The following is a 23567-nucleotide window of genomic DNA, read 5'->3' on the forward strand; positions in this document are numbered from 1 at the left end:
GCACAATAATAGCCTCCATTTGCCCATATAAAGGTGCAAATAATTTTACTTGCCTCCCAGAATTAAGGCAGAGGCAGCACTTTCAGAGCTTGGTGCAATGCCTAACCCCATATTCATTAAACAGGACTGTTGCTGGTTACTGAAATCTAATAGTATCTACTTCCAGCTGCCAACCCTAGGTTTTACTAAATTCAACTCCCTGGAGTCTGACTCTACCATCCAGGGAGGTCAGTTAACAGCCAGGCAAGCAGAGGACCCTCAACTTGACACCCTACAGGCAGGTTCTTCCCTTAGAACAGATAAGAAAATGGGAGATGGGGCCAATTCCTCTTTCTCTGCCATCCCAGCTCACCCAGAATCCTTGTGAAAACAGATTGCATCACTTTCCATACCACATACAAAATCACCAACCAGGTGCTGCAAAAAGCTTTATTTCTATTTGGTCCAAGGCTTGGGAGAGGACTCCAGGGTGGTTAAAAAGCTGCCTAGTGGCTGGAGGGAGAAGCTCAGGCAGAAGCCCTGATACTTTGAGAGGGGCTCCTCAGGTCGCTGGGCCTGGCAGGCTCCTAGTCGTGCTTGAGAGTGAGCCTTTCGAAGAGATACTCGCCCAGCCCAGCCTGGGGGCTGGCCAGCCTGCGGAGGTTGGTCAGGTGGTCACCCATCTTCTTGATAAGTTTCACTTCCTTATCTAGGAAGTGATTCTCCAGGAAGTCACAGAGCTGAGAAAGAAGAGAAATTAGAAACTCAAACCTTGGAAAAGAGAGAGGCAAAGCTGCCACTTATAACAATGTGACAAATGTGGAGAAAGGTTCAGATGGGTAGCCATGAATGAAGTGGGTACTTACATGGGGGTCTATGCGGGTAGAACCCAGGGCATGAAGATCCAGAAGAGCCTGGTTGAGGCTCTTCTCCAGGGCCATGGCGGCTTCCATTGCGTCCTGGGTTGTACCCCACTCATCTTGAGATGGCTTCTACACAGAAGATAAAAAAAAAAAAGCTCAGAACACACGTCGTACAAATAACTAAAACGTCATTTCCCAGCAGCGGTCGGGGGATCAGGGCTAGTGAGAGCTTGTTTACCACTACCCCTCTGCCCCCATTCCGTCTCCTACAACTACACATTCCAGAACAAGCAGCGGTCTGGACAGCTGCAAGCTGGAGGCACTACTTGCGCCTCCACTTCCAGCCATAATAACCCTCACAAGACCGAACTCGATCTCCCAGAAGCCCAGGAGACACCTAAGCGGCTTAGGTGAAAGCGCCTCCGCCGCACGGCCTGCTGGGAAGTGTAGTCCGCTACCCGCACGCTACTGACCTGCACGTCCTGGAAGAGAGCGCGCCCACCACGCTGGTTTTGCATTTTCAAGAGACGCTCGGCGCCCTCGCGCTTCTCCTCAGCCAATTCACGGAAGAAGTGGCCCACGCCTTCCAGAGCCACATCGTCGCGATCGAAATAGTAGCCCTGCGGGAATAGATGGAGGAAACAATGGCTAGCAGGAGGCGAGGCAAGGCGTCCAGAGTCCGCCCTGATCCCCCGGCTGGACAAAGAGAGCTCGCGCGTGCGCAGAGGGCCGGAGCTGCGCAACAGGGGGAATTCGGGCCTCGGGCGTCCCGGGGACTTACCAGAGAGAGGTAGGTGTAGGAGGCCCGCAGATGCAAATTGACCAGGCGGTTGACGGCTGCCTCCACCTCGGTGGAATAATTCTGACGAATCTGGGAGCTCATGGTTGGTCGGCAGTAAGACGCTAACCACAAAAAACAGTGTTAGCTGGCTCCAGCAGCAGGAGATGGCAGAGATCTTCTCTTGGTCCGGAGATTGCAAGTGGAGAGATCAGAGAGCAGTCAGAGGCTGAAAAAAAGGGAGTCCCGGGGTCTGTTCCGTCCAAACACTGTTGAAGCAAGAGACAGAGCCACGAGACCGCCCAACGCGCCGCAAGCGGATAAAGCAGCGGCGGCTGGTTTTATAGCGCGCGGATCCTCAGGGGCGGGGCGTTCGGGGCGAGCGGCTGGCCAATCAGCGGTGGGGGGAGGCGAGGCCCGAAGCCTGCGCCTGACCAATCCCGGGCAGATACGAGTCTCAGCCCCCCTACCCCGAAGTGGGGAAGTCACGCGCCTGTTGCTCCAGGCTGTTATGAAATGTGGAATGGGGGGTGGGGGTTCTTGGGCCGATTATGGAAAGTCGAGGGTTTGGAGTGGGGGGGGGGTTCTCTCTAGGAGGCGAGAGATTTATGTGACCACTGAGAGCCCTGGGAAGTGATGACCCTGGGGATCTGGGGGTGTCTAGGGAAAGTAAGATTATAGGGTTATAGATTCCGAGAGCTTGTATTTTTCAGGAGCCTTGGGTGAGTGTGTGGTGGGGAGGACCTCTGGTCGCCTGGGGTTCGCCCTGCAAAATAAGGTGTCTCCAGATCATTGTTAAGTTTGGAAGACTGTGAGATGGTATTTCTGGAACCCTGGGGATCTCTTTGGGAGATTAGGGGGAGGGAGACTGGAGCGCTGGGGTTTACACAGATGTGGGGTTCATGATGGAAAGTCCATATTTTTCTGGAACCCTCCCTGGGGAGATAGGCCCTTGAGATGATCTGCAAGACGGAAAGGGTAGTTTTGAAGCCTTGGGATTCCTGGGGGGGGGAATTGTTTCTGGAAGTTTAGTAGGGGGCATATTAAGAGGTAGGGCAGCTGGTGGATCCCTGGACAGGCCTTTCAAGCCTCCAAAGATTGGCTAGGCCTTTGGGGATACCTTGGAGCTCTTTGAGGGGCCCAGTATTTTTCTGGGAACAGAGATGAAGAATGAAATGACTATCTAGAGCTTTGAGGTCTCTCTCTGGGACTGCATTTACTGGCGGCTGTTTAGAGTTAGGAGGCAACTGAAGAGACTCCGAAGAACTGTCCCCCTCCCAAAAAGAAAAAAAGAAAGAGACTCTGGGAATTCTCCTTACCTTCAAGCTCACAAAGTGAAGCTCTGGGTCGTGGAGAAACTAGGAGAGTCTGGGGACCTAGGGATGGGATGTGTGTCTTCAATCAATGTGCATTTTTAAATTGTGCCAGGTCCATGTTGATGTCTGGGAGACAGAGCTGACTTAAGTCAGGACCCTGCCCTCAAGGAGGTCCCAGTCCTGGCAGGGAACGAAGACCCAACAATGACAGGACCTTGACTCTACTTAAGTGCCCTAATGGCGGCAGCTCCCTTGCTTGGGGGGCGGGGAGCTGAAGCCACTGGGGCGTGGGGCAAGAGGTTAAGGCCTGCAGCCTAGGAGCCCCTCCAGGCAGCCCAGGTCAGTTGGCCCCTGACCAAAGGGATCTGCAGCAGGGGCCAGGTTGGTATTCGGGGTCTTTGAGGGACGTCTGAGCCAGCCGCCAGGGCAGCAGCTGTGCTGAGTCATGCTGAGCTCAGCACAGGAAGGGGCTCCGGAGGGGGAGGGGGCGGGGCAGCTCGCTGACCTCATCCCCTTGGCACTGCTCAGACTCCTTTTCGAGGGACCCTCAGCCCTAGCCCCGGCCCCCTCCAGCAAGGTGCCGCCTTGTTGGAAACCGGCTATGTGCTTTATCTCTCAGTCTTACCATCTTCTTAGTTCCCGTTTTCCCTAAGATCCTGCCTGTGGCCATACTGTCCCCTTTTGGGGTGGTGGCTCAGTCTCCCTCCTTTGCCTTTCTGCTCTTGTATCTCCTCTGACTTGGCATCTCTGGGGAGTCCATAGGGGAGGGGCAGCTGCCTGGGGCACCCAGTCAACTGTGGGGCCCTAGTTACTCATTCACCAAATTTCATCTCAGCCTAAAGACCTTTAGCCTCAGGCAGGCCCCACCTGTGGAGAGGGGACTTGCAAGGGCCCACAGGTGGCAAGAGAGGAGGAGCTGAGATAAAGATGAGCTGAACAGCGATGACGATACCATACTGTATTGTGGCTGGGCGCGGTGGCTCACGCCTATAATCCTAGCACTCTGGGAGGCTGAGGCGGGTGGATCCTTTGAGCTCGCAGTTTGAGACCAGCCTAAGCAAGTGTGACACCCCGTCTCTACTAAAAATAGAAAGAAATTAGCTGGACAACTAAAAATATACAGAAAAAATTAGCCAGGCATGGTGGCGCATGCCTGTAGCCCCAGCTACTCGGGAGGCTGAGGCAGGAGGATCGCCAGAGCCTAGGAGTTTGAGCTTGCTGTGAGCTAGGCTGACGCCACGCCACTCTTGCCCAGGCAACAGAGTGAGACTCTGCCTCCAAAAAAAAGAAAGAGAGAAAGATGAGCTGAAGAAGATAGAAACATGGGGTCGGGAGACAGAGACTCAAGAGAGGGAACAAAGATACTGTGACTCTCCTTGAGTGACCTCATTTTCTATATGCTCTCCAGGGTTCCCATCTGTGTCTAAATTCACAGAGGCCTCTCTCTGGGCTCAGCATGTTCCTTCCCCAGGCCTGCTCCTCTGGGGAGGGCCCCACCCAGCTATGGGGCCAGCCCCTCCCCCCAGCCCGTGGGTGGCCAGCCAGGTCCCTTCCTCTGCGGCCACTCCCCCACCCCCACCCCCAAGGCCTGGGCCTCTCCACTGGACCCTCTCCCCAGCTCCTCTCAGCCTCCCAACCTCCAGTAATGTCCTCACCCTGCTCCAGAGGCCTCCCCTGCCTCCCTAATCCTCCCGCCTGCCTCCTTCTCCGCCATTCTCCAGCCCAGAACACATGCCGCTTCCTGTGGTCTCACAGGCACCAGCTTCCAGGGCCTGGTCCCCTGGCCCAGGAGGCCTGCTCTGCAGCCCACTGTCCGTGTGCTTTCCCACACCCCCCCACCCACCTCAAGCTTGCTCAGACCTTGCCCAGTGCTGCCTGACTTGGCCCACATTCGTCCTAGGCTGCGACAGATGTGACAGCCAGTCGGCCTCCCTGGCCCATGGAGGCAGGGCTGGGCTAACTCATCACTAACACACACAGCACTGGGCACCCTCAGGAAAAGGTGTCGAGGGAGTGTAAAGAGCTTCAAGTCCCTGCACAGCTGCCTCATGGGTGACCAGACAGTGGCCTGGCACAGGTGGGGTGGGCAGGCCAGGTCACCACAGGACAGCCAGCGAGGCCAGCGGGCCCAGTGACTCCGACTCTAAAGTGTGGCCTGAAGGAGATTTATTGCCCCCTTCAAAACCACTCTTCCCACCCCCCCCCAATAATTACAAAAGTAAGAAAAATGCCCATGTGCCCCAATCCCCACCCCTCCCAGAAAAATGCCATAATTTATGCAGAAAAAACACAGTCCAAGGCAGTGGGGGGGCCTCAGCCCATCTTCTTCCAGATGGTAAGCGAGGCGGTGAGCACTCCAGCCACGAAGATGGTCACTGTTTGCCACGTCGGGGTTCCAAAGTAGGAGAGAAGGCCGTCCTGGGGACAGGGACATCAGTCACTTCAGCAACTTGGCCAGGGGCAGCCCCTGGGTGAGCCCGCAAGGGATTAGGGAGGCAGAGGGCAGGAGTTGGGGCAAGGGCCTAAGATGAATGGGTAGTAAAGAATTAGGGTCAATGAACTTGAGGGATTCCAGAAGTGGAGGCACCAGGGAGGGCAGAAGGCACTGATCAAGGCAGGGGTCACAGGAAGGTCAGAGGTCACCAGGAGGCCAGCAGGTACTACATGAATCTGGTTGATGGGACAAGTAAGGAGACACATTACAGACCACATCTGATGATCTGAAAATGGGGAGGGGGCAGCTCTGTGGTGCGGGAAGGCCCAGAGGGATCCCAGGTGGGGTGCGGTCAGGTTGCGGGGTCTCACCCAACCACCCTGGTCTTGGATCCAGCCCAGCAGCCGCTCTCGGAGGAAGTCCATCGTCCAGCCCATAATGGTTCTGATCAGCTCGGGCACCTTGGTGCACAGGGCCTGCGGGGAGCGGGGTGGGGGTAAGAGACAGCCTTGTCCCCACTGCCTGAAGACAGTGGCCTCAACCTTTCTCTCAGTTCTTTGCCTTCATTTGCAATTTCTTTTCCAGCCACAGTTGGAGTCAGCATGAGAAACTGTAAACTCGATCACATCATTGTCAACTGCCCTGCTCAGGAGCCTTCTGTGGCTCCCAGTGTCCCCAGGATAAAGACCTAGAGGCACAGCACGGCCCACAAGGCCCTGTGTGAAGGCTGTGATCTGACCTCATTCTACCTTTCTGCTCCTTTCTGGGCCTCATTGACCTTCTTCCATTTTCTTACTCCCACCGAACTCTTCCCTGCCAGCGTGACCTGTGTAGACGCTGATCCTTCTGCCTGGACAGGCCTCAACCAAGCAAAGTCTCACTCGCTTCACAGGGCTCAGATCAAACGTCACTGCCCCGGAGCGGGCTTTCTAGCCCAGGTAAGACGGCCCACGCCCGGATCCATGAGGTGCTCTCCCAACACCCAGAGCGTCCCCTCCCAGCCATCAGTGGTGGCTGCTTCTTCCCTGGCGTCCCCAGCTCTGTGTGCAGCGCCACCGTCACCCTGACTGCTGTGCCCCTCATATCCCACATTCAAGGGCCATCAGCTCAATCTTGAAATCACATCAAGAAATAGCTGTCCCTACCTCTGCTGTTTCGAGCTGGGGCCAGGCCTGTCACCTTTCACAGAGACTATTATAGGCACCACCTCACCAGCGTCCCTGCCTCTGCCCTTGCACCCCATAATCCCCCTTCCACCGACGACAGCCGCGATAACTTGCACACCCCTCCCCTCAATATTGTATTATGAGAATCTTCATAAAGAAATGTTAAAAGAATTTCAGTTAATAGCCATGTAGCCCCACAACCTAGGTTCTACAATTATTTTGCTACACAGACAGTCCCCGACTTCTGATTAATGATTTTGTGACTTTATCATGGGTTTGTCATGATATTAAATGCATTTTTAGGCTGGGCATGGTGGCTCACGCCTGTAATCCTAGCACTCTGGGAGGCCGAGGCGGGAGGATCACTCGAGGTCAGTTCGAGACCAGCCTGAGCAAGAGCAAGACCCCATCTCTACTAAAAATAGAAAGAAATGATTTGGACAGCTAAAAACAAAATATATATATATATATATATATATATATAAAATTAGCCGGGCATGGTGGCACATGCCTGTAGTCCCAGTTCCTCGGGAGGCTGAGGCAGGAGGATCGCTTGAGCCCAGGAGTTTGAGGTTGCTGTGAGCTAGGCTGACGCCATGGCACTCTAGCCCGGGCAACAGAGCTAGACTCTGTCTCAAAAAATAAATAAATAAATAAATGCATTTTTAACTTACGATATTCTCACTGATGATAGGTTTATGGGGATGCGGTGCCATGGTAAGTCCAGGAGCATCTGTCCTTGCTAGAATAATCACTTCAATTTATAAATCAGGTCACCTTGTTCCCTTATTTAAAACCAGAAAATCACTCCTGTCTCACTCAAAGTAAAGCTAAAGTCTTTATAACGGCCCGTGAGACCCCGCACAATCTGCTCCTGCCCAACTCTGCCCCGGCTTCCCACCCCTCCCCCTGCTCACTGTTCTGTCCGCACCGGTCTCCTCACTACCCTTGACATGCCAGGCTCGGTCCTACCTCAGGACGTGCTGTCCCCTCCACCAGATCCCTCTTCCCCTGATCATGACATATCATTGCATCTTTCTTGTCCTTCCAACTTTGGCTTTAATGTCACCTGCTCTTAGAAGTCTTCCTGGCCACTGTGCTCAATCACATCAGCCTACTTCACTCAACAGGAGCTCTGCGAGAGCAGGGACCTAGCCTGCTTCGTTCCGTGCTGTGTCCCAGGTGCTCGGTACCAGTTTGGCACATAGTAGGCCCAATAAATGTTTGTTGAATGAATAAATGAAGGCACAGACACCCAGTCCACAGCTGTCTCTCTCCATTCCCTCTGTGGTCATTGGGCCACTGCAGGGCTTGATCCCACGGTCCCCAGGTCCTCACAGGTCTGAGGGGAGCATCCCTGGGCCACTGCCAGCAGCTGCCCACCTTGAGCACCAGTTTGCTGGCGAAGTAGAAAAGGGCAACAACCCGGCCCCAGTTGAAGTTGCCGTCAGAAAACATGTCAGCTGCCACTCGGAAAAAGACCTCACGGGGGGAGTCTGTGTCCACAGCGGCAATCATTCTGCAAGAAAGGGGAGAACTGAGGCTGGGGAGAGGAGCAGGCAGAGGGCTGCGATTCTGGCATCTACCTCCTATTAAACATAAGGAAACTAGCCTGGCGTGGTGGCTCACGCCTGTAATCCTAGCACTCTGGGAGGCCGAGGCGGGTGGACTGTTTGAGCTCAGGAGTTCAAGACCAGTCTGAGCAAGAGCAAGACCCCATCTCTACTAAAAATAGAAAGAAATTATATGGACAGCTAAAAATACATATAGAAAAATTAGCCAGGCATGGTGGTGCATGCCTGTAGTCCCAGCCACTCGGGAGGCTGAGGCAGGAGGATTGCTAGAGCCCAGGAGTTGGAGGTTGCTGTGAGCTAGGCTGATGCCACACACTCTAGCCAGGGTGACAGAGTGGGACTCTGCCTCAAAAAATAGAAAAAAAAAGGAAACTGAGGCCCAAGCGAGGCTGCAATGAAAAGCAACAGGCCCACGTGGGACAAGGGGACAAAATGAACAGTTAGTACTTGTACGGTGGAAAAAATGACTCCCTGAAGGAGGGTTTCAAGATCCTGGGGGAAGGGAGGGCTGGGAGTCTAGAACACTAGAGCTGAGAGGTGGGGCTCAGTCTCCTAGTTCCTAGAAGGGGAGAGCCGTGTGGGGCTGGGACCTCTGCGTCCTCAAGGAGGAGACCAGTGTCTGGACTTCCGGGTCCCCGGGGGCCACACCTCTGCAGCTCCATGTTACTGTCCAGTTCATCCCCGATGCGCTTGAGGCACTCGCTCAGCTTCTTGGTGGATGCATCCTGGGGCGTCGGCTCCAGGGCCAGCTCTGGTGCCTCCCCCCCCATTCGCCCTGCTCGATCCTGGATGAAACTGGAATGGGAATGGGGTGGGGGTACAGAATCAGAATGGGGTGTCACTCCTCAAATCCATTCCACAATAATCAGACCTCAAACTCACCCCTGAAGCAAAAGGGCCCCTGTCTTCATGATCTGCTCAGAGCTGGTGGGCCCTAGAGGAGAAAGGAAGGGAAGAGGTGCCTGGACTATTGGGTTCTAGGGGGGTCAGGAGACTGTGGAGGCTCGTGGTCCCTGAGGGAGGACAGAGCTGGAGGCCCTGGACTCCTGGGTCGCTGGTAGATAAAGTGGCTGAGGACCCAGGCAATTGAGTCCCTGATGTAGAAAGGCCAGGAGCCTGGGCCTGTATCCTACATTCTTCCGGGAGAGGAGGCTAGGGGAACACTTAAAGCATCTAGACCCCTGGCCTGAGGGGGCAGAGAGGAGACCCGCCCCTCCCACCAGGGCCAGAGGCAGGAAGTGGTACGGGCGACAAGCCCGGGCCTGCCCGGGGGCTTGGTTTCTGAGATCCCCAGGTTCTCGGGGGTCCGAGAGTGCCAGGCAGGCAGGAATCGGGGCGCGGAGACCAGAGAGCCGGGAACCTCCGAGGAAGGAGGTGGCTGGAGGCTGGCAGCGCCCAGTCTGGGAGTTTCTGCCCCGCAGTGCTTGGAGATCGCACAGCCCCAGGCCGGCAGGAGAGACCCTGGGGCCGGCCGGCGAGGGGGCTCGCCCGCGTCCCGCCCGTCTGCCTCCCGCCTCACCCCCGCCTCTGGGCTGCTCCCCGGACCCGTCCATCACCGCTGCTCCCGCCGCCGCCTCTCGCCGGCTCAGCGCGGGCGGCCGCAGCGCGCCCCGGTCACGTGAGCGCCCCACTGAACGTGCGTCCCTCACGTGGCCGCCCCGCAAAATGGCGGCCGCGGGCTGCTGCCCCGCAGGGCCAGCGGGTCACGTGACCGCGCCTCTCCCGCTCCCTGGGGAGGCTTGGCCTCCGTCGCGTGGCTGCCCAATCAACGCCTCCCTTTAAGTGCCCGCCAAGCCGCCACCCGTTGGATCGCAGCTGTAACTTTCATTCATTCATTCATTCATTCATTCACTCACTTATTCGTGCACAATTTTCAGAAGTTTGGTGCAGGATTTAAGTCCTCCCCAGTGCAGAAGGAACAGCAAGTGCAAAGGCTTAGAGGCCCAAAATACCGTGCTTCCAGGCAGGACGTTTTAGATGACTAAAGCCTGTGAGTGTGTGTGTGTGTGTGTTTGCGTGAAAATAAAAGGAATATGAAGTTTGAAAAGTGGCAGAAACTAATCCGTGGTGATAGAACAACAGGGTATGGACAGGGAGCGGCCACCAGCGAGGTTCCTGGGGTGCCCCAAACATGCCATATCTTGATCTGAGTGGTGGCTGTACGGGTATACACATTTTAAAAAATTCATTGAGCTCTATACATAAGACTTGTGCACTTTACTGTATGTAAATTATTATATCTCACGTTAAAAAGAAAATAACAGTAAAGGGAACTAAGATTAGAAAAGTGGGCTAGAGTCAGATGATGAAGGGTTTGGGCACATCAGAGAAGGGGTTTGATCTACAGGGTAGCTGGGAGCCATGGGAGAGTTTTGAGCAGGCAAAGGACGGTGTCAGACCTGGGTATCAGGAAGATCTCTTAGATTGGGTCCTCTGTTGATAGAGCTCTCACAGCATCTAGGATTTATAATGCTTTTCTCACAACTATAATTAATTATGTGTGCAATGTTTTAGTTTGACGTTGGTCTTTTTGGTCTACCCAAAATTTCCATGAGGGTTGGGATTGTGTTAATTTATCCTCAATTCTCCCAGAAACTAGCATAATACCTGATTCATTGGTTATGAATTAACAAATGCATCAGGCAGGGCGTGGTAGCTCACACCTATAATCCCAGCACTTTGGGAAGCCGAGGTGGGAGAATCGCTCAAGGCCAGGAGTTTGAGTCCAGTCTGGGCAACATAGCAAGACCCTGTCTCTACAAAAAAGTTTAAAAATTAGCCAAGCATGGTGGTGTGCACCTGTAGTCCCAGCTACTTGGGAAGCTAAGGCGAGAGGATCATTTGGGCCCAGGAGTTTGAGGCTACAGTGAGCTATGATCGCACCACTGCACTCCAGCCAGGGCAACAGAGTGAGAACCTGGCTGGAAAAAAAAAAAAAAAACAACAAAGGCATGATTGAGTGTTAGGTAGCATACAGAAGAAAGGCTGGAGAAAACTTCTAAAAGAAGATAGTTGCCCTAGACCTTGAAAGATCAGTTTGATTTGAAAACTGAAGAAAGAGGATAGACAGTAGCATTCACAAATCTTCCTTCCCTCCCTGCCCTTGTCATGGCCTCATCTAGCCGAAGCATGAAGAGGTCTCCCTTGTTTCCCCTCATGCTCAGTGCTTCTGTACGCCACCATGAGAAGGGCATGCCTCAGGTAGCTGCACTTTCAGCCTGAGTCCCAGAATAAAAGATACTAGAACCAGACCTGAGCCCAAAGTGCATAGTCAGCAGCTAACATTTACTGAGAACCTACTGTGTGCGAGGGGCTGTTCGTATACCATCTGCAATGGTCTGAACGTACATGTTCCCCCCAAATTCATGTGTTGAAACCTAACCCCCAAGGCGATGGTATTAAGAGGTGGGACCTTTGGGAGGTGATTAGGTCATATAGGTGGAGCCCTCATGAATGTGATCTGTGCATGTATTCTTTTTTTTTTTTTTCTTTTTTTTGAGACAGCTCTGTGGCCCAGGCTAGGGTGCATTGGCATCACCATAGCTCACTGCAACCTCAAACTCCTGGCCTCAAGTGATCCTCCCGCCTCAGCCTCCCAAAGTACTAACATTACAGGTGTGAGCCACCTCACCTGGCCAGATCTGTGCACTTATAACACAGGCTTGGGGGACCCCTCTGCCCCTCCTGCCATGTGCAGATGCAGCAACAAGGGGCCATCTTTGAAGCAAAGAGTGAGCCCTCATCAGACACTGAATTTGCTGGCACTTTGATCATGGACTTCCCAGCCTCCAGTACTGTGAGCAACAAATGCATGCTATTTATATTAATAAATTACCCAGTCTAGGCTATTTTGTTATAGTGGCCTGAATGGACTAAGACACCATCCCATTCAATCCTCACACAGGGTTACTACTATCCTCTCTCCTTCATTGATGATGAGATAAAGGCAGAGAGAGGCTGGGAGAGTGTAGTCAGGGACACCTCCTACCCACGCATTATTGTCTTCCGAAGGTCACATTTGCCATCTGGCTCCAGTGCCCAGACCTACACTTAACCAGCGTCTGAGACCTCCAATGAAACAAATGCCAAGGAAAGTGAAAGATACGGAGAAAGACAGAGCCCTGGCCTGACACCAGCCTGGCCCTGAGGCTTAGGTTACCATGCATCCCATTTCTGTGCAGGCTACTTGGAGTTGCATTGCTGACACTTTCCTAAGGAAAAGCCTGACCAATATAATTGAATTTGAAGAGAGACAGTTACAGGCAGGGAAAGCAACAAGAACAAAAGCTGGGTGGCTTTGGGGAACCCAGAAAAAGTATGATTTCTGAGGTGAGAAATCAGGCTGTTTTGCAAAAATGACTCGAAGGCAATGAGGGTCAAACCTCAGAGAGGCTATGACAGGGAACGTGGATCTGCTCATACGTGTCTGCCCCAGGAGCTTATGGGAAATGTGGTCCTGACAGCACCTTCCTCCACCCCATCATTCCACCCAAATTATTTTTTACTTTTTCTTTTCTATTTTTTTTTTCCAGGGGAGGGAAGGGGAGAGGAGGGGAGGAAGGCAGAAGGGCCTTCTTTTCTTTTTTCACTTTTATTTTTTTTTAATTGAGATAGGGTCTTGCTCTGTTGCCCAGGCTGTTCTCAAATTCCTGGGCTTAAGTGATCCTCCTTCCTCAGCCTCAGAAGTAGCTGGGGCTACAGGCACACGACACTATACCAAGCCCAAATTGTTTTCTAGTAACCCTTTCATGGTGGGCTCTCCAGCTCCTGCCAATCCACCACCACCAAGATACAAGATCTGTATAGAAACCATGTTTTTATTTATTCAGGGTGTACATCAGAGTTTGTCTTGGGGGAAGGTGACTCCAATGGCCTTCCTGATCTCCTCAAGGATGTCAGCCAGGAGCTCACTTTCTGCCAGGGGAATCACAGGACTTTCCTTCAAGCCTGGGGGGAGAGTGCAGTTAGGGACCCCTTCCTACCCACACACCAGAGACCAAAAGAACAACTCCCAGAATGCCATGTGGCAGAGTAATTCATGGTTGAGGAGGTAGATGTCTCTGGGCATCCTGGGAGATGTAGTTTTAAACAGCTGGTGACAGTTTGAGGGGAAGCCCAACATCCCCCTACTAGGCCTGGCCCGTCCCGTGCCCCCCACATCCTTACCCTTGCGCAAACACTCCCGGACATGCTTGGCCTCATAACACATGCCTGCTCCGTTTGTGTAATTGCACTCCTTCGGGTCTGGGGGCAGCGGGAACTCCTTATGCTCCCCCTGCACCACCAGCTCTGTTGGGCACCAGCAGGGGGAAAGGATCTGGGGGAAGATAACAAGTGGCTCTGCTGCCCTCGTTCCGGCCCTAGAACATGCCGGGTGATCCTCAGGGGCCTCCCCCTGGCACCCGGTGTGGAAGAGGTGCGCCCATCTGTCCCCAGGGAGGTTGGGCCCTTGTTCCTTCCTGCTTGCTAGGGGTTTGTTCCTTATCAACACCACTGTCCGTCTGTCTTCCCAGGAGTAAACCTCTCTCCAGCCTGACACTGAGGACAAGGTGCTCCTTAGGTCTAGTGAAGAGGTCATATCTTTGTGTCTTTGTGACTCCCCTTTTGTTCAGATAATCCAGCACCTTCTTCTCCACTAGAAGACCTGTTCTTTAGCCCCAGGGCCCTGGGAAGCCTAAACTGTCATCCCCAAGTCTGGGCTAAAATGGAAATTCAGAGGTGCAGCCCTGACTCTGCATGGGAAACGAGGCCTGAATGACTGAGGTCCGTCCCTTAAAACCCAAGGCCAGGGCCGGGCGAGGTGGCTCACGCCTGTAATCCTAGCACTCTGGGAGGCCGAGGTGGAAGGATCGCTCAAGGTCAGGAGTTTGAAACCAGCCTGAACAAGGGCGAGACCCCCATCTCTACTAAAAAAAATACAAAGAAATTAACCAGACAACTAAAAATATATAGAAAAAATTAGCTGGGCATGGTGGCTCATGCAGGTAGTCCCAGCTACTCGGGAGGCTGAGGCAGAAGGATTGCTTGAGCCCGGGAGTCTGAGGTTGCTGTGAGCTAGGCTGACGCCACGGCACTCTAGCCCGGGCAACAGAGGGAGACTGTCTCAGAAAAAAAAACAACAAAACAAAACTCAAGGCTAGGCCCAAAGTCTTCTGCAGGCTGGCTGCGAAGAATAGGGCTTCCTTCTAGCAACAGGACTCCAGGAAGCCCAGTGAAGCTGACCTGTGACACCCAGATCATGCCTGGGAGCAATTCCAAAGGTCACAACTGCCCATTAAGCATGGTTGATAACTGGCTTCTCCTCAGGCCTAAGGCTACTTGACCAGCAAGGAGCCAGCAGCCCAAACCTCATCCTTTGATTTGTTGTTAAGGAGGCTGAAATCCTCCACAATGGTGTGAAAAATGCTCCATATATAGCTCCAAAAGCCACAGCTGGTCCCCTCCCATTGCTAAGGGCCATGATTCCCAGCCCTTGAGCCTGTTGCCTCTCACCTGGGCCATGCCCTTGGTACCGCTCACTAAGGCAGTGTTGGAGAGCTGCGCGGTGATGCTGCAGGTGAAGCTGCCGTGGAGCCCTCCTGGGTACTGCATTAGCACAGTGACAGTGTCGTCCACACCTGGTGGGAAGTCATGGGTCAGGGCAGGGCTGGGTCTCTGGGGTCAGACTGCAAAGGCCTCCCTCAAATCCTCCCTGCAGAACCCGGGGTGAGAACCCTCACTTCTTGAACGGCAATGAAAAAGAACACAATGCTACAACAAGGATGAACCTCGAAAATACCATGCTAAGTGACAGAAGCCAGACACAAAAGGCCACATATTATATGATCCCATTTCTATGAAATATCCAAAATTGGCAAATCCATAGAGTCAGAAAGAAGATTAGTGGTTGCTTAGGGCTGGGGTGGGGGAGGAGCGAACCAGAAAGGTGTGTGATTGTTTTTATTTTGTTTTGTTTTTAAAACCACTCAAATTTATTGTTTTTTTTTAGTAAAGAAAATGTTCACAGCCTGGCACGGTGGCTCACGCCTGTAATCCTAGCACTCTGGGAGGTCAAGGTGGGAGGATCACTTAAGCTCAAGAGTTCGAGACCAGCCTGAGCAAGAGCGAGAGGCGTCTCTACTAAAGATAGAAAAATTAGCCGGGTGTGATGGTGCGCACCTGTAGTCCCAGCTACTAGGGAGGCTGAGGCAGGAGGATCGCTTGAACCCAGGAGTTTGGGGTTGCTATGAGCTAGGCTGACACCATGGCACTCTCTCTAGCCCAGGCAACAGAGCAAGATTCTGTCTCAAAAAAAAGTAAACGATTCAGTCTAAAAAAAAAAATCATTCTAAATCATGTGAAGAAAAGCCATTGCATTAATTATACAATTTATTTATTTATACACTTTATCTTTTTTTTTTTAATCACAGGCTTGTTCTTTGATATATACTTAAATGAATGAATTGTATGGTATGTGAATTATATCTCCGGAAAGCTGTTACTAAAATAAATGAATAAAAAACAAATACATGCCAAAAAAGGAAAAGAGACCTCATCTTTCTGAGTCTCAGTTTTTTCCTCTGTACAAACTTATTTTATAGGTATGTGTGAATCAGTTTCCTCATCACTAAAAAGGCGTTAATAATAGAACCTACCTCATGATGTTGTTAAATGTATTACATAAAATGATATAAAATGCATAAAGCACTTAGAAGGCTATTTAGATCACAATAAGTGATATGTAAGTGTTGGTTAAATATTCAGATGGGTTCAATCCAGCATGATTGCTAGTCTAGCTCTGGAACCTCAGACATACCATGCACAGAAAAACCTGTTGATCCAGTTATATCTGGTTACAAGTTCTTATCCTGCATCTGCTGTGTGAATTTGGACAAGTCACTTCCCTTTCTGCACCTCAGTTTTCTCATCTGTAAAATGGTGACACTTCTAATACATCTACCTCAGGGATATCGTACCTATAATAACCTTAATGTAGAATAAGCACTGGAGAAATGGTATCTGTTGTTACAGCTAACATGGAAATCAGCCAGATATTCCACTGAGTTTTCTTCAAGCCATTGCTTTGTTCTCCTGGTTGTTCATTGTTTCCTGTGGTATTGTTTGCAAAGATGGCTATACTATTTCAAGTCAGCAAGGGCATATTGGAATATAAAAAGAAAAGAGAAACAAAATGGCCACAATGGTGCCTCTCATTCCTCTTAGAGTGCCACTTGGCCCCTTCCATCAAGAAGTACAGTCCATTTGCCCACTTTACCCACTCCTGAAATCTGAGCTGGCCATGTGACTTGCAAACATGGTGCAAGCAGAGCCTGGAAAAGTGCACATTGGGGCCTGCCTTCTTTTTGCTGTACGTGGAATTCTGAGACCATGATATGAATGAACCCCAGCTAGTCAGCTGGAGAGGCCATGTGGAGAAGAACCCGGGCTCCCCAGACAATAGCCTACCACCTGCAAGGCATCAGTGAGGCCATCCTGGACCATCCAGCCCCAGCCAATAGCCAGTTGACTGCAGCTGCAGGAGTGAGCCAGCAGAAGAACCACCCAAGCTGAGCTCAGTCCAAATTGCCAACATACAGAATCACAAGCTTATTAATAATAAATGATCGCTATTTTTTGTTTGTTTGTTTTTAGAGACAGGATCTCACTCTGTCACCCAGGTTGGAGCACAGTGGCCTGATCATAGCTCACTGTAACTTTGAACTCCTGGGCTCAAGTGAATTGATCATTATTTGGAGTAGTTTGTTATGCAGCAAGGGATCACTGAGACAACTTCAAAAAATAATCATCATTTATATTTATTAACTGCTTACCATTTGCCTCAACAGTTACTTCATTAACTCCCATGAGAACCCTATAATTCACATTTTACCAGTAAAGTAAAATAAGGCTCAGAGATGTTGAATCTCTTGGCCTAAGAGCAAAGTCCCAGTGCAAAGCCTGCCTGCACTCTCTACTCTGATTCTCTTTGACTTCATAGGAAATTCCTCTAGTTGTCTCATCTGATTCTCATGGGCTAGAAGACCTATTCCCAGCTCAGTGCTCCCAGGAAGAGACAGTCACTCCTATCACCATCAGATCATCCAGGATAGATGGTACCTGTTTCATGGTGCCTTCCTATGGCTGAAATCTTCTCTGGCTTCTGCCCACCAAAGACCATGGAGATGAACTGCACACAGTAGATGCCAAGGTCCAGCAGGCCACCACCAGCCTGGGCCCAGTCTGTGACCCGGGGTACATGGCTTAAGTTACTCCCAAATTCTACCCGAGCCACCCGGAGATCCCCCAGAGTTCCCTGGGCCAAAACAGACCTCAGAGTCTCTGAAGCAGGAAAAAAGCGTGTCCAGATGGCCTGCAGATCACAGGGGAAAGAAGGCAAGAGATATAAGCGAAGGAAAGGGGTCAGGACCTGGGAATTAACCAGTTCTTCTCCCTTCTAGAGTCCCAATCTTTTTTTTTTTTTTTTTTAGAGACAGGATCTCATTTGCTGGAGCTAGGGGCCCAATCTTGAAGGGGTACCCACTGCTCCCTGGTCTGTAACCACAACCCATCAGTCCCCAAGTTGTGTCCCTCCTGCCCCTGACTCTCCTGGCCTTTGTCTTTTCTCATCTAAACCATCACCCCAGTCTTCCCACATTATGGGCTGAAATGTGTCCATACTCTCTGCCTGGCAGTTCATAAGTTGAAGTCTTAACTTCCCAGTTCCTCCAAAAGTGACTGTATTTGGAGACATGGTTTTTAAAAAGGTAATTATGTTAAAATGAGGTCATTTGGGTAGGCTCAAATCCTTGTAAGAAGAGGAAATTAAAACATTGACATGCACAGAGGGAAGACCATGTGAAGACACAGGGAGAAGATGGTTATCAGATGAAATCAACCCTACTAGGGACACCTTAATCTCAGACTTCCAGCCTCCAGAATTGCAAGAAAATACATTTCTGTTGTTTAAGCCACCCTGTCTGTAGTACTTTGTTAGGTCAGCTCTAGCAAACTAATTCACCCAGTCTCTTCTTAGCAGTCACCTCCACATGGCCCCAGAGGGATCTTTCTTTCTTTTAGATCTGACCCTGTCTCACCCCATGCTCAATATCCTTTTATGGGGTCAGATGCAGTGGCTCATGCCTGTCATCCCAGCACTTTGGAAGGCAAAGGTGGGAAGATCGCTTGAGCCCAGGAGTTTGAGACCAGCCTGGGCAGCATATCAAGACCCCATCCGTATAAAAAATAAGTAACATAGCTAGGAAAGTAGGGAATTGGCACCATGTTTGCTAAGGGTCAAAAACACTGGCTCCTCTGTAATGGATGTTGCCAGGGGATTCCAGAACATCCTGGCCAATACAGTGACCACTAGTTTAATTTTTGTGGCCATGTTGACTGTTGGCAAACATTTTCTTTGTGTTCCTTACAAAATGTCCATGGGCAACTGTGTTTAGCCATGGCAAGCAGTGCTGTGTCGGATGTTGCAAGGGCCCCTGGGCTCTTACCTCCATAAGGAAGAGGCCTCGGGTTCTGGCCTCGGCAACCATCTCACGAACTTCCGCCTTGTTCACACCCATGGGCTTCTCGCACAGGACGGCTTTGCCGGCTGCCAGGCACAGCAGCACGGCCGCCTTGTGCTGGGGGTGCTGAGCGCCAATGTAGGCCACCTCTACGGTGGAAAGATCAAAGGTCAGAAGCCCCGCCCACCTCAGACCGATGGGATCCGCCCACAACTAAGAAGCCCCGCCCCCAACGTCCAGGGACAAAGTGGTCCATAACATCGCTTGAGGTCAGAAGTTCAAGACCTGCCTGAGCAAGAGCGAGACCCTCCCCCCCCCCCGCCTTGTCTCTACCAAAAATAAATTTAAAAAATAGCCGGGCGTGGTGGCCTGCGCCTGCAGCCCCAGCTACTGGGGAGGCTGAGGCAAGAGGATCCCTTGACCCCAGGAGTTGGAGGCTGCAGTCAGCTATGATGACGCCACTGGACTCTAGCCCGGGCGACAGAGCAAGACCCTTCTCAAAAAAAAAAAAAAAAAAAACAAAACGTAAGCCTCATCTTTACGGCGGAGGCGCAATTTAACAGCCGGTCCAGGTCCAGACCAAGCCCGTTGCTACAGCTGCGCCTCCCAGCTCAAGGTCTTTCCAGAAGCCCAAAGGGACTGGCCCTTCCCGCGGAGCCCTGCACCTCTCCTGGGGCCGCCAGGAGGCAGCGCCCGGGGTTGCGGAGCCAGCACCCCCACCGCCCTCGCCACTCACCCACGTTGGGGTCCTTGGCCAGCTCCTCATAGGAGCCGTAAGCCTTGGGGATGTCGTATTTCCGTGCAAACTCCTTCGCCCGGCTCAGGTCGCGGGCCGCCACCGCCACCACCTGGAGGGGCGCCAGAGTCAGCCTTGAGGGGCTGAGGCAGGCGTGGGAGATGATGGGAGGGAGGCTCTGAGGGTAGGGAGAGATTACATCTGAGGGGGAGATGTGGCCCTGGAGGAAAAGGTGACAGGGGCTAGACACCTGGGCCCTAGGAAAGAGTGATCTGGGGACAGCGATTATTATTAAATCCCCTAATACCTAAATTACTTCTCTTCACAGTAGCTCACATCAGACACTCCCAAACCGCAAAGAACTCGGGTTTAGAGGACAGAGGTAGAGAAGGAATAAGGAGAAAACAGGTGTTGTTTCACTGCCTTGGGGACCCAGAAGTCCGGGGCCCTAAACTGCCCCCTGGGTCAGACACAGGAGTCCCGGCCACCCCCCTCTCCCCCTCCCCCAGGACTGCGGAGGGAGGGCGGACCTGGTGCTCGGAGCTGGGCAGCGTCCGCAGCACGGCCGTGAAGTCGCTGGAGATGAGGCCGGCCGACACGATGCCCCAGCGGAGCGCCATCGCCACCACCAGGAGTCCCCAGACCTTTGAACTCTGCCGGCGGCGAATTAAAGACCTGACGCTCCGCCCATCGGGTCCCACCCTCCGCGCCCACTGCTTCTACGCCGCCTTTCATTGGCCTCCGGTCCCAAAGGGATGGATGACGTCATTTGGTCCTAGCGTTCCCATTGGAAGAGCGCACCGCCAAGCTGCGCCTCACGGGGGAGCACGTGTTCAGTCCTGGCTTTTGCAAACTTGTAGCCGGGTGATCCAAGGCGCGGGGCGGGGGGTGCGGGCTTCGGGGAGGCTTTATTTTCTTATCAACTCCGACCCTTGGGGTGTTAGATTTAATGTCCTGCCCTCTGGACTTTGTTGAGACCTTGCCCTCTTCTCACCTTATCGCTCCGGAAGCCGCACACGCACCCTTAGGAGTTGTCCCGAGGGAGAGAGAGAAGGATATTAATAACAAAGACAATAATAGTTATTAATGAAAAAAATAATTAATATTTACAGAGTGCCTGTAGGCCACGCCCCCAGCTCCACAGGTTACTTTCTCATCCCTGATTTCTCAGCGTTACTTTCTCATCCCTGGTTTCTCACCGCAGACCTGGGAACTAGGTTCTTTTGCCACCGGCTCACAGAGTGGGGACACTGAGACACTCCCCCCAAGATCCCTGGTCATTTTTTCCATGTCTCACAGCCGGGAGGTGCAGACCTGCAAACTGGCAGCTTCCAGGGGTTATAGTTTTAGAAACCAGGCTCTCCTGCTTTAGAGCCCAGGAGCCTGGCTGACTGGTGTCAAATTCCTCCTGACCCCTTCCTGGCCGTATTGCTTTGGACAAGGGGATGCTTTCTGTAAACTAAAAGAAAATCTTAAGCCCCCCAGCGGACTGAATGGACCTTGTCTTGGCCAAGAGAACCCCAGAAAAACCTTAAAAACTGAGTTGCTGGCTGTGAGGGGAAGGGAGGTCGCATGCCTAGTTTTGTCTCCTCCATTTTGGAGTGACTTTTTGTAACTACAGGGTAGTAAATCATTAACAGGCTTAAGGCCATACAAGGTGAAGGTTAAAACACTAGCACATCTCAGATCACTTGAGTCTTGTTTTAGGTATGTGTCCAATGTGTCTCTGTGATCAACAGACTTCTTTCCTTATCTTAACTTAAAACGTTTCAAGCCTTCAGACAAACCTTCATTACTTTAACCAATTGCAAATCAACGAATCTTTAAACTCATCTATAACTTGTAAGCTCCCCACCAACCCCCACCAGATGTCCTGCCTTTTTGGGCCAAACGGTGTACACCTTCCATGTATTGATTTATGACTTTTAGGTGTAACTTCTGTCTCCCTAAAATTCATCAAACCAAATGATAACCCAACCACAGTGGGACCACTTGATCAAGGCTTCTTGGGTGTGGCTCTCTGGGCCATAATCGCACGTATCTGGCTCAGAATGAACCTCTTTAAATTATTTTACAGAGTTTGGGTTCTTTTCCATTGACACTTCTGTGGACCTCATTTTCTAGTCCAGAAACAGAGATCACCATAGCATCCACCTACACAGGACTGTGAGGAGGATTAGCTGAGCTCGGTGGTTTATCAGGTAAAACATGGGACATTATTATGCTTCACTGGCTGGGCAGTTTCACCTACAGTAGAGTATTAGTCAATTTCCCTTTACCCCCTAGACATTTAATTAGGGCCTCAGTGTCACATAGGGACTCACAGGTTTCAGTTACATACACTGCTGAATAAAAACATGAATGGAATCCACTTAGGGCACAATATCACTACTATGAAAAAAAAAAAGGAAAAAAGAACTTTTTGAAATTGATGCTCCTGAATATTTTTCCTAGAGAGATAAAAACTTCTGTTTGCATACAAACATACACTACTGTTCATAGCAGCTCTTCCTTTCTTTTTTTCTTCTTGCTTTTTTTTTTAATTTTGAGACAGGGTCTTGCTCTGTTGCCTAGGGTAGAGTGCAGTGGTATCGTCATAGCTCACAGCAACCTCAAACTCCTGGCCTCAAGCGATCCTCCTGCCTTGGGCTCCCAAAGTGCTAGGATTACAGGTGTGAGCTGCCTTGGGCTCCCAAAGTGCTAGGATTACAGGTGTGAGCCACCGCACTGGGTCATAACTTTATTTGTAAAAGCTCAAGCCGGAATGTCTTTTAACCTGCCACTGGATAAACAAACTGGCGTACAGAAACAATGAAATACTATATTCAGCAATATAAAGTACTGAACTGTTGGCCGGGCCCGGTGGCTCATGCCTGTAATCCTAGCACTCTGGGAGGCCAAGGCTGGTGGATCCTTTGAGCTCAGGAGTTCGAGACCAGCCTGAGCAAGAGCAAGACCCCTGTCTCTACTAAAAAATAAAAAGAAATTAGCTGGACAACTAAAAATATATAGAAAAAAATTAGCCGGGCATGGTGGAGCATGCCTGTGGTCCCAGCTACTCAGGAGGCTGAGGCAGTAGGATCCCTTGAGCCCAGGAGTTTGAGGTTGCTGTGAGCTAGGCTGACGCCATGGCACTCTAGCCTGAGTGCCTGGGCAACAGAGTGAGACTCTGTCTCAAAAAAAATAAAAATAAAAATAATGTAGGTTTTGGGTATTAGTTACCTGTGGTGAGGCCAACAAATCAGTAGACAATTGCCATTGAAAAGATAGTTTGCTGCTCACCCCCAAGGTCGGGGGCGGGGACCAGAGTAGGGAGAATGTGAGCAGGAGGCTTGCTGTGTGCAGGGGAGTGCACTGGGAGCAGGGGCAGCAGGGTGGGGATTAGCTGGCTTGGATCTTTTCAGCAGGCCCCAGGGGTGCAGGCTGTCCTGAGTTGCCGGGTACCTGGCCTTGGGGTGATTAGAGCAGGAACGTTGGCTGGACTGGAAGAGCCACTGATAAAGGAGGTGGTTGGGGTGTGGGGGAGGGGGCTAGGGTGTAGGGGAGGAGGTTGGTGGTGGGGAGGGGCTGGGGGTGTGGGTATTGGTTGATTTGCATGTGAAAGGAGAGTCGTTTACTGTTTCCAGCAAGTGGTTAGCCCTGGGAGGGGTAGTCTCTCCAGTGTCATCAAAGCCCCAGTTGTCAAAACATCAGAAACACCTGGTTAATATAGAGGGAGACAGAGACCCAGAGTAGGGGCGAAGGCAGAGTTTGAATCTGGGGAACACATGAGGCCCCAGCTCCCCCGTTCTCCATTTCTGTCTCTTCCCTGAGACTCCCAAATCCTCTGTCAGTGCCCTCCGAGCCCTGTGTACCTCAGCAGCTTCCACCCCTGTGGGACAGGACGTTCCAGGGAGAGAGGAAGCATTTAAAACCTGTGCAGCAAGCACAGGGAGCGCGCAGATCAAAACCCAAATCATTTTCAGAGTAAATATAAATGGTTAAAATAATGCTGTCGATTTAAAAGGACAAGACTTAAAGGTCAGGTGGGGTGCGGTGGGGTTTGCTCAGGGCATAGGTGACCCCCCTTCTTGCCTGTGTGTGTGTGTGGGGGGCCCACTCTTCTGCATGGGGCGGTGAACTTGACAGACATGCCCCCCCATCCCTGCTCCTTTGGGAACGTGGAGTCTGTTAGAGGAAACAGAGTAACCGAGTGAACACACAAATGGAGAATTGCAGGTTGTGA

At 51.7% G+C, this 23567-nt stretch overlaps 3 protein-coding genes across 6 annotated transcripts; all 3 read right to left on the reverse strand.

Annotated features, from left to right (window-relative positions):
* Positions 1 to 415: 415 nt before the first annotated feature.
* FTL (ferritin light chain) lies at positions 416 to 1954 on the reverse strand. The gene is made up of 4 exons (XM_045531213.1): positions 1624 to 1954; positions 1316 to 1462; positions 846 to 971; positions 416 to 719 (listed from the first exon to the last, which is right to left on the reverse strand). The coding sequence occupies exons 1-4, from the start codon at positions 1723 to 1725 to the stop codon at positions 567 to 569; spliced, it is 528 nt and encodes a 175-aa protein (XP_045387169.1). The 5' UTR covers positions 1726 to 1954; the 3' UTR covers positions 416 to 566.
* A 3131-nt stretch (positions 1955 to 5085) lies between these two features.
* On the reverse strand, positions 5086 to 9765 carry BAX (BCL2 associated X, apoptosis regulator). 4 transcript variants are annotated; one of them, XM_045531216.1, is made up of 6 exons: positions 9630 to 9764; positions 8993 to 9044; positions 8759 to 8905; positions 7920 to 8055; positions 5742 to 5846; positions 5086 to 5606 (listed from the first exon to the last, which is right to left on the reverse strand). In XM_045531216.1, exons 1-6 carry the CDS (start codon positions 9661 to 9663, stop codon positions 5424 to 5426), a joined length of 657 nt encoding a protein of 218 aa, XP_045387172.1. In that variant the 5' UTR covers positions 9664 to 9764; the 3' UTR covers positions 5086 to 5423. The 4 variants fall into 4 exon arrangements, with proteins under 4 accessions (XP_045387172.1, XP_045387173.1, XP_045387170.1 ...); XM_045531217.1 differs by having other exon boundaries at positions 5086 to 5354; positions 9630 to 9755; XM_045531214.1 differs by having other exon boundaries at positions 5086 to 5846; positions 9630 to 9765.
* Positions 9766 to 12909: 3144 nt separating this feature from the next.
* DHDH (dihydrodiol dehydrogenase) lies at positions 12910 to 19997 on the reverse strand. The gene is made up of 7 exons (XM_045531218.1): positions 19873 to 19997; positions 19343 to 19454; positions 18592 to 18755; positions 17207 to 17459; positions 14603 to 14727; positions 13277 to 13427; positions 12910 to 13057 (listed from the first exon to the last, which is right to left on the reverse strand). The coding sequence occupies exons 1-7, from the start codon at positions 19960 to 19962 to the stop codon at positions 12948 to 12950; spliced, it is 1005 nt and encodes a 334-aa protein (XP_045387174.1). The 5' UTR covers positions 19963 to 19997; the 3' UTR covers positions 12910 to 12947.
* Positions 19998 to 23567: the final 3570 nt, after the last annotated feature.

The sequence above is a fragment of the Lemur catta genome, chromosome 19 (genome assembly GCF_020740605.2).
Source record: "Lemur catta isolate mLemCat1 chromosome 19, mLemCat1.pri, whole genome shotgun sequence".
In the NCBI taxonomy this organism is placed as follows: domain Eukaryota; kingdom Metazoa; phylum Chordata; class Mammalia; order Primates; family Lemuridae; genus Lemur; species Lemur catta.

What these genes read in the sequence shown, in the direction of transcription:
- BAX (XM_045531214.1), bottom strand. Translation starts at nt 9,663, where the DNA reads ATGGACGGGTCCGGGGAGCAGCCCAGAGGCGGGG. An exon ending in GGAGCAGCCCAGAGGCGGGG is followed by an intron (nt 9,045 to 9,629) that starts GTGAGGCGGGAG and finishes TTTCTCCTCTAG; the next exon opens with GGCCCACCAGCTCTGAGCAG. An exon ending in AGTAACATGGAGCTGCAGAG is followed by an intron (nt 8,056 to 8,758) that starts GTGTGGCCCCCG and finishes CCTTTCTTGCAG; the next exon opens with AATGATTGCCGCTGTGGACA.
- FTL (XM_045531213.1), bottom strand. Translation starts at nt 1,725, where the DNA reads ATGAGCTCCCAGATTCGTCAGAATTATTCCACCGAGGTGGAGGCAGCC. An exon ending in CCTACACCTACCTCTCTCTG is followed by an intron (nt 1,463 to 1,623) that starts GTAAGTCCCCGG and finishes CTATTCCCGCAG; the next exon opens with GGCTACTATTTCGATCGCGA. An exon ending in CTACCCGCATAGACCCCCAT is followed by an intron (nt 720 to 845) that starts GTAAGTACCCAC and finishes CTTCTTTCTCAG; the next exon opens with CTCTGTGACTTCCTGGAGAA.
- DHDH (XM_045531218.1), bottom strand. Translation starts at nt 19,962, where the DNA reads ATGGCGCTCCGCTGGGGCATCGTGTCGGCCGGCCTCATCTCCAGCGAC. An exon ending in GAGGCCTCTTCCTTATGGAG is followed by an intron (nt 17,460 to 18,591) that starts GTAAGAGCCCAG and finishes TGTGATCTGCAG; the next exon opens with GCCATCTGGACACGCTTTTT. An exon ending in GTACCAAGGGCATGGCCCAG is followed by an intron (nt 13,428 to 14,602) that starts GTGAGAGGCAAC and finishes ATCTTCCCCCAG; the next exon opens with ATCCTTTCCCCCTGCTGGTG.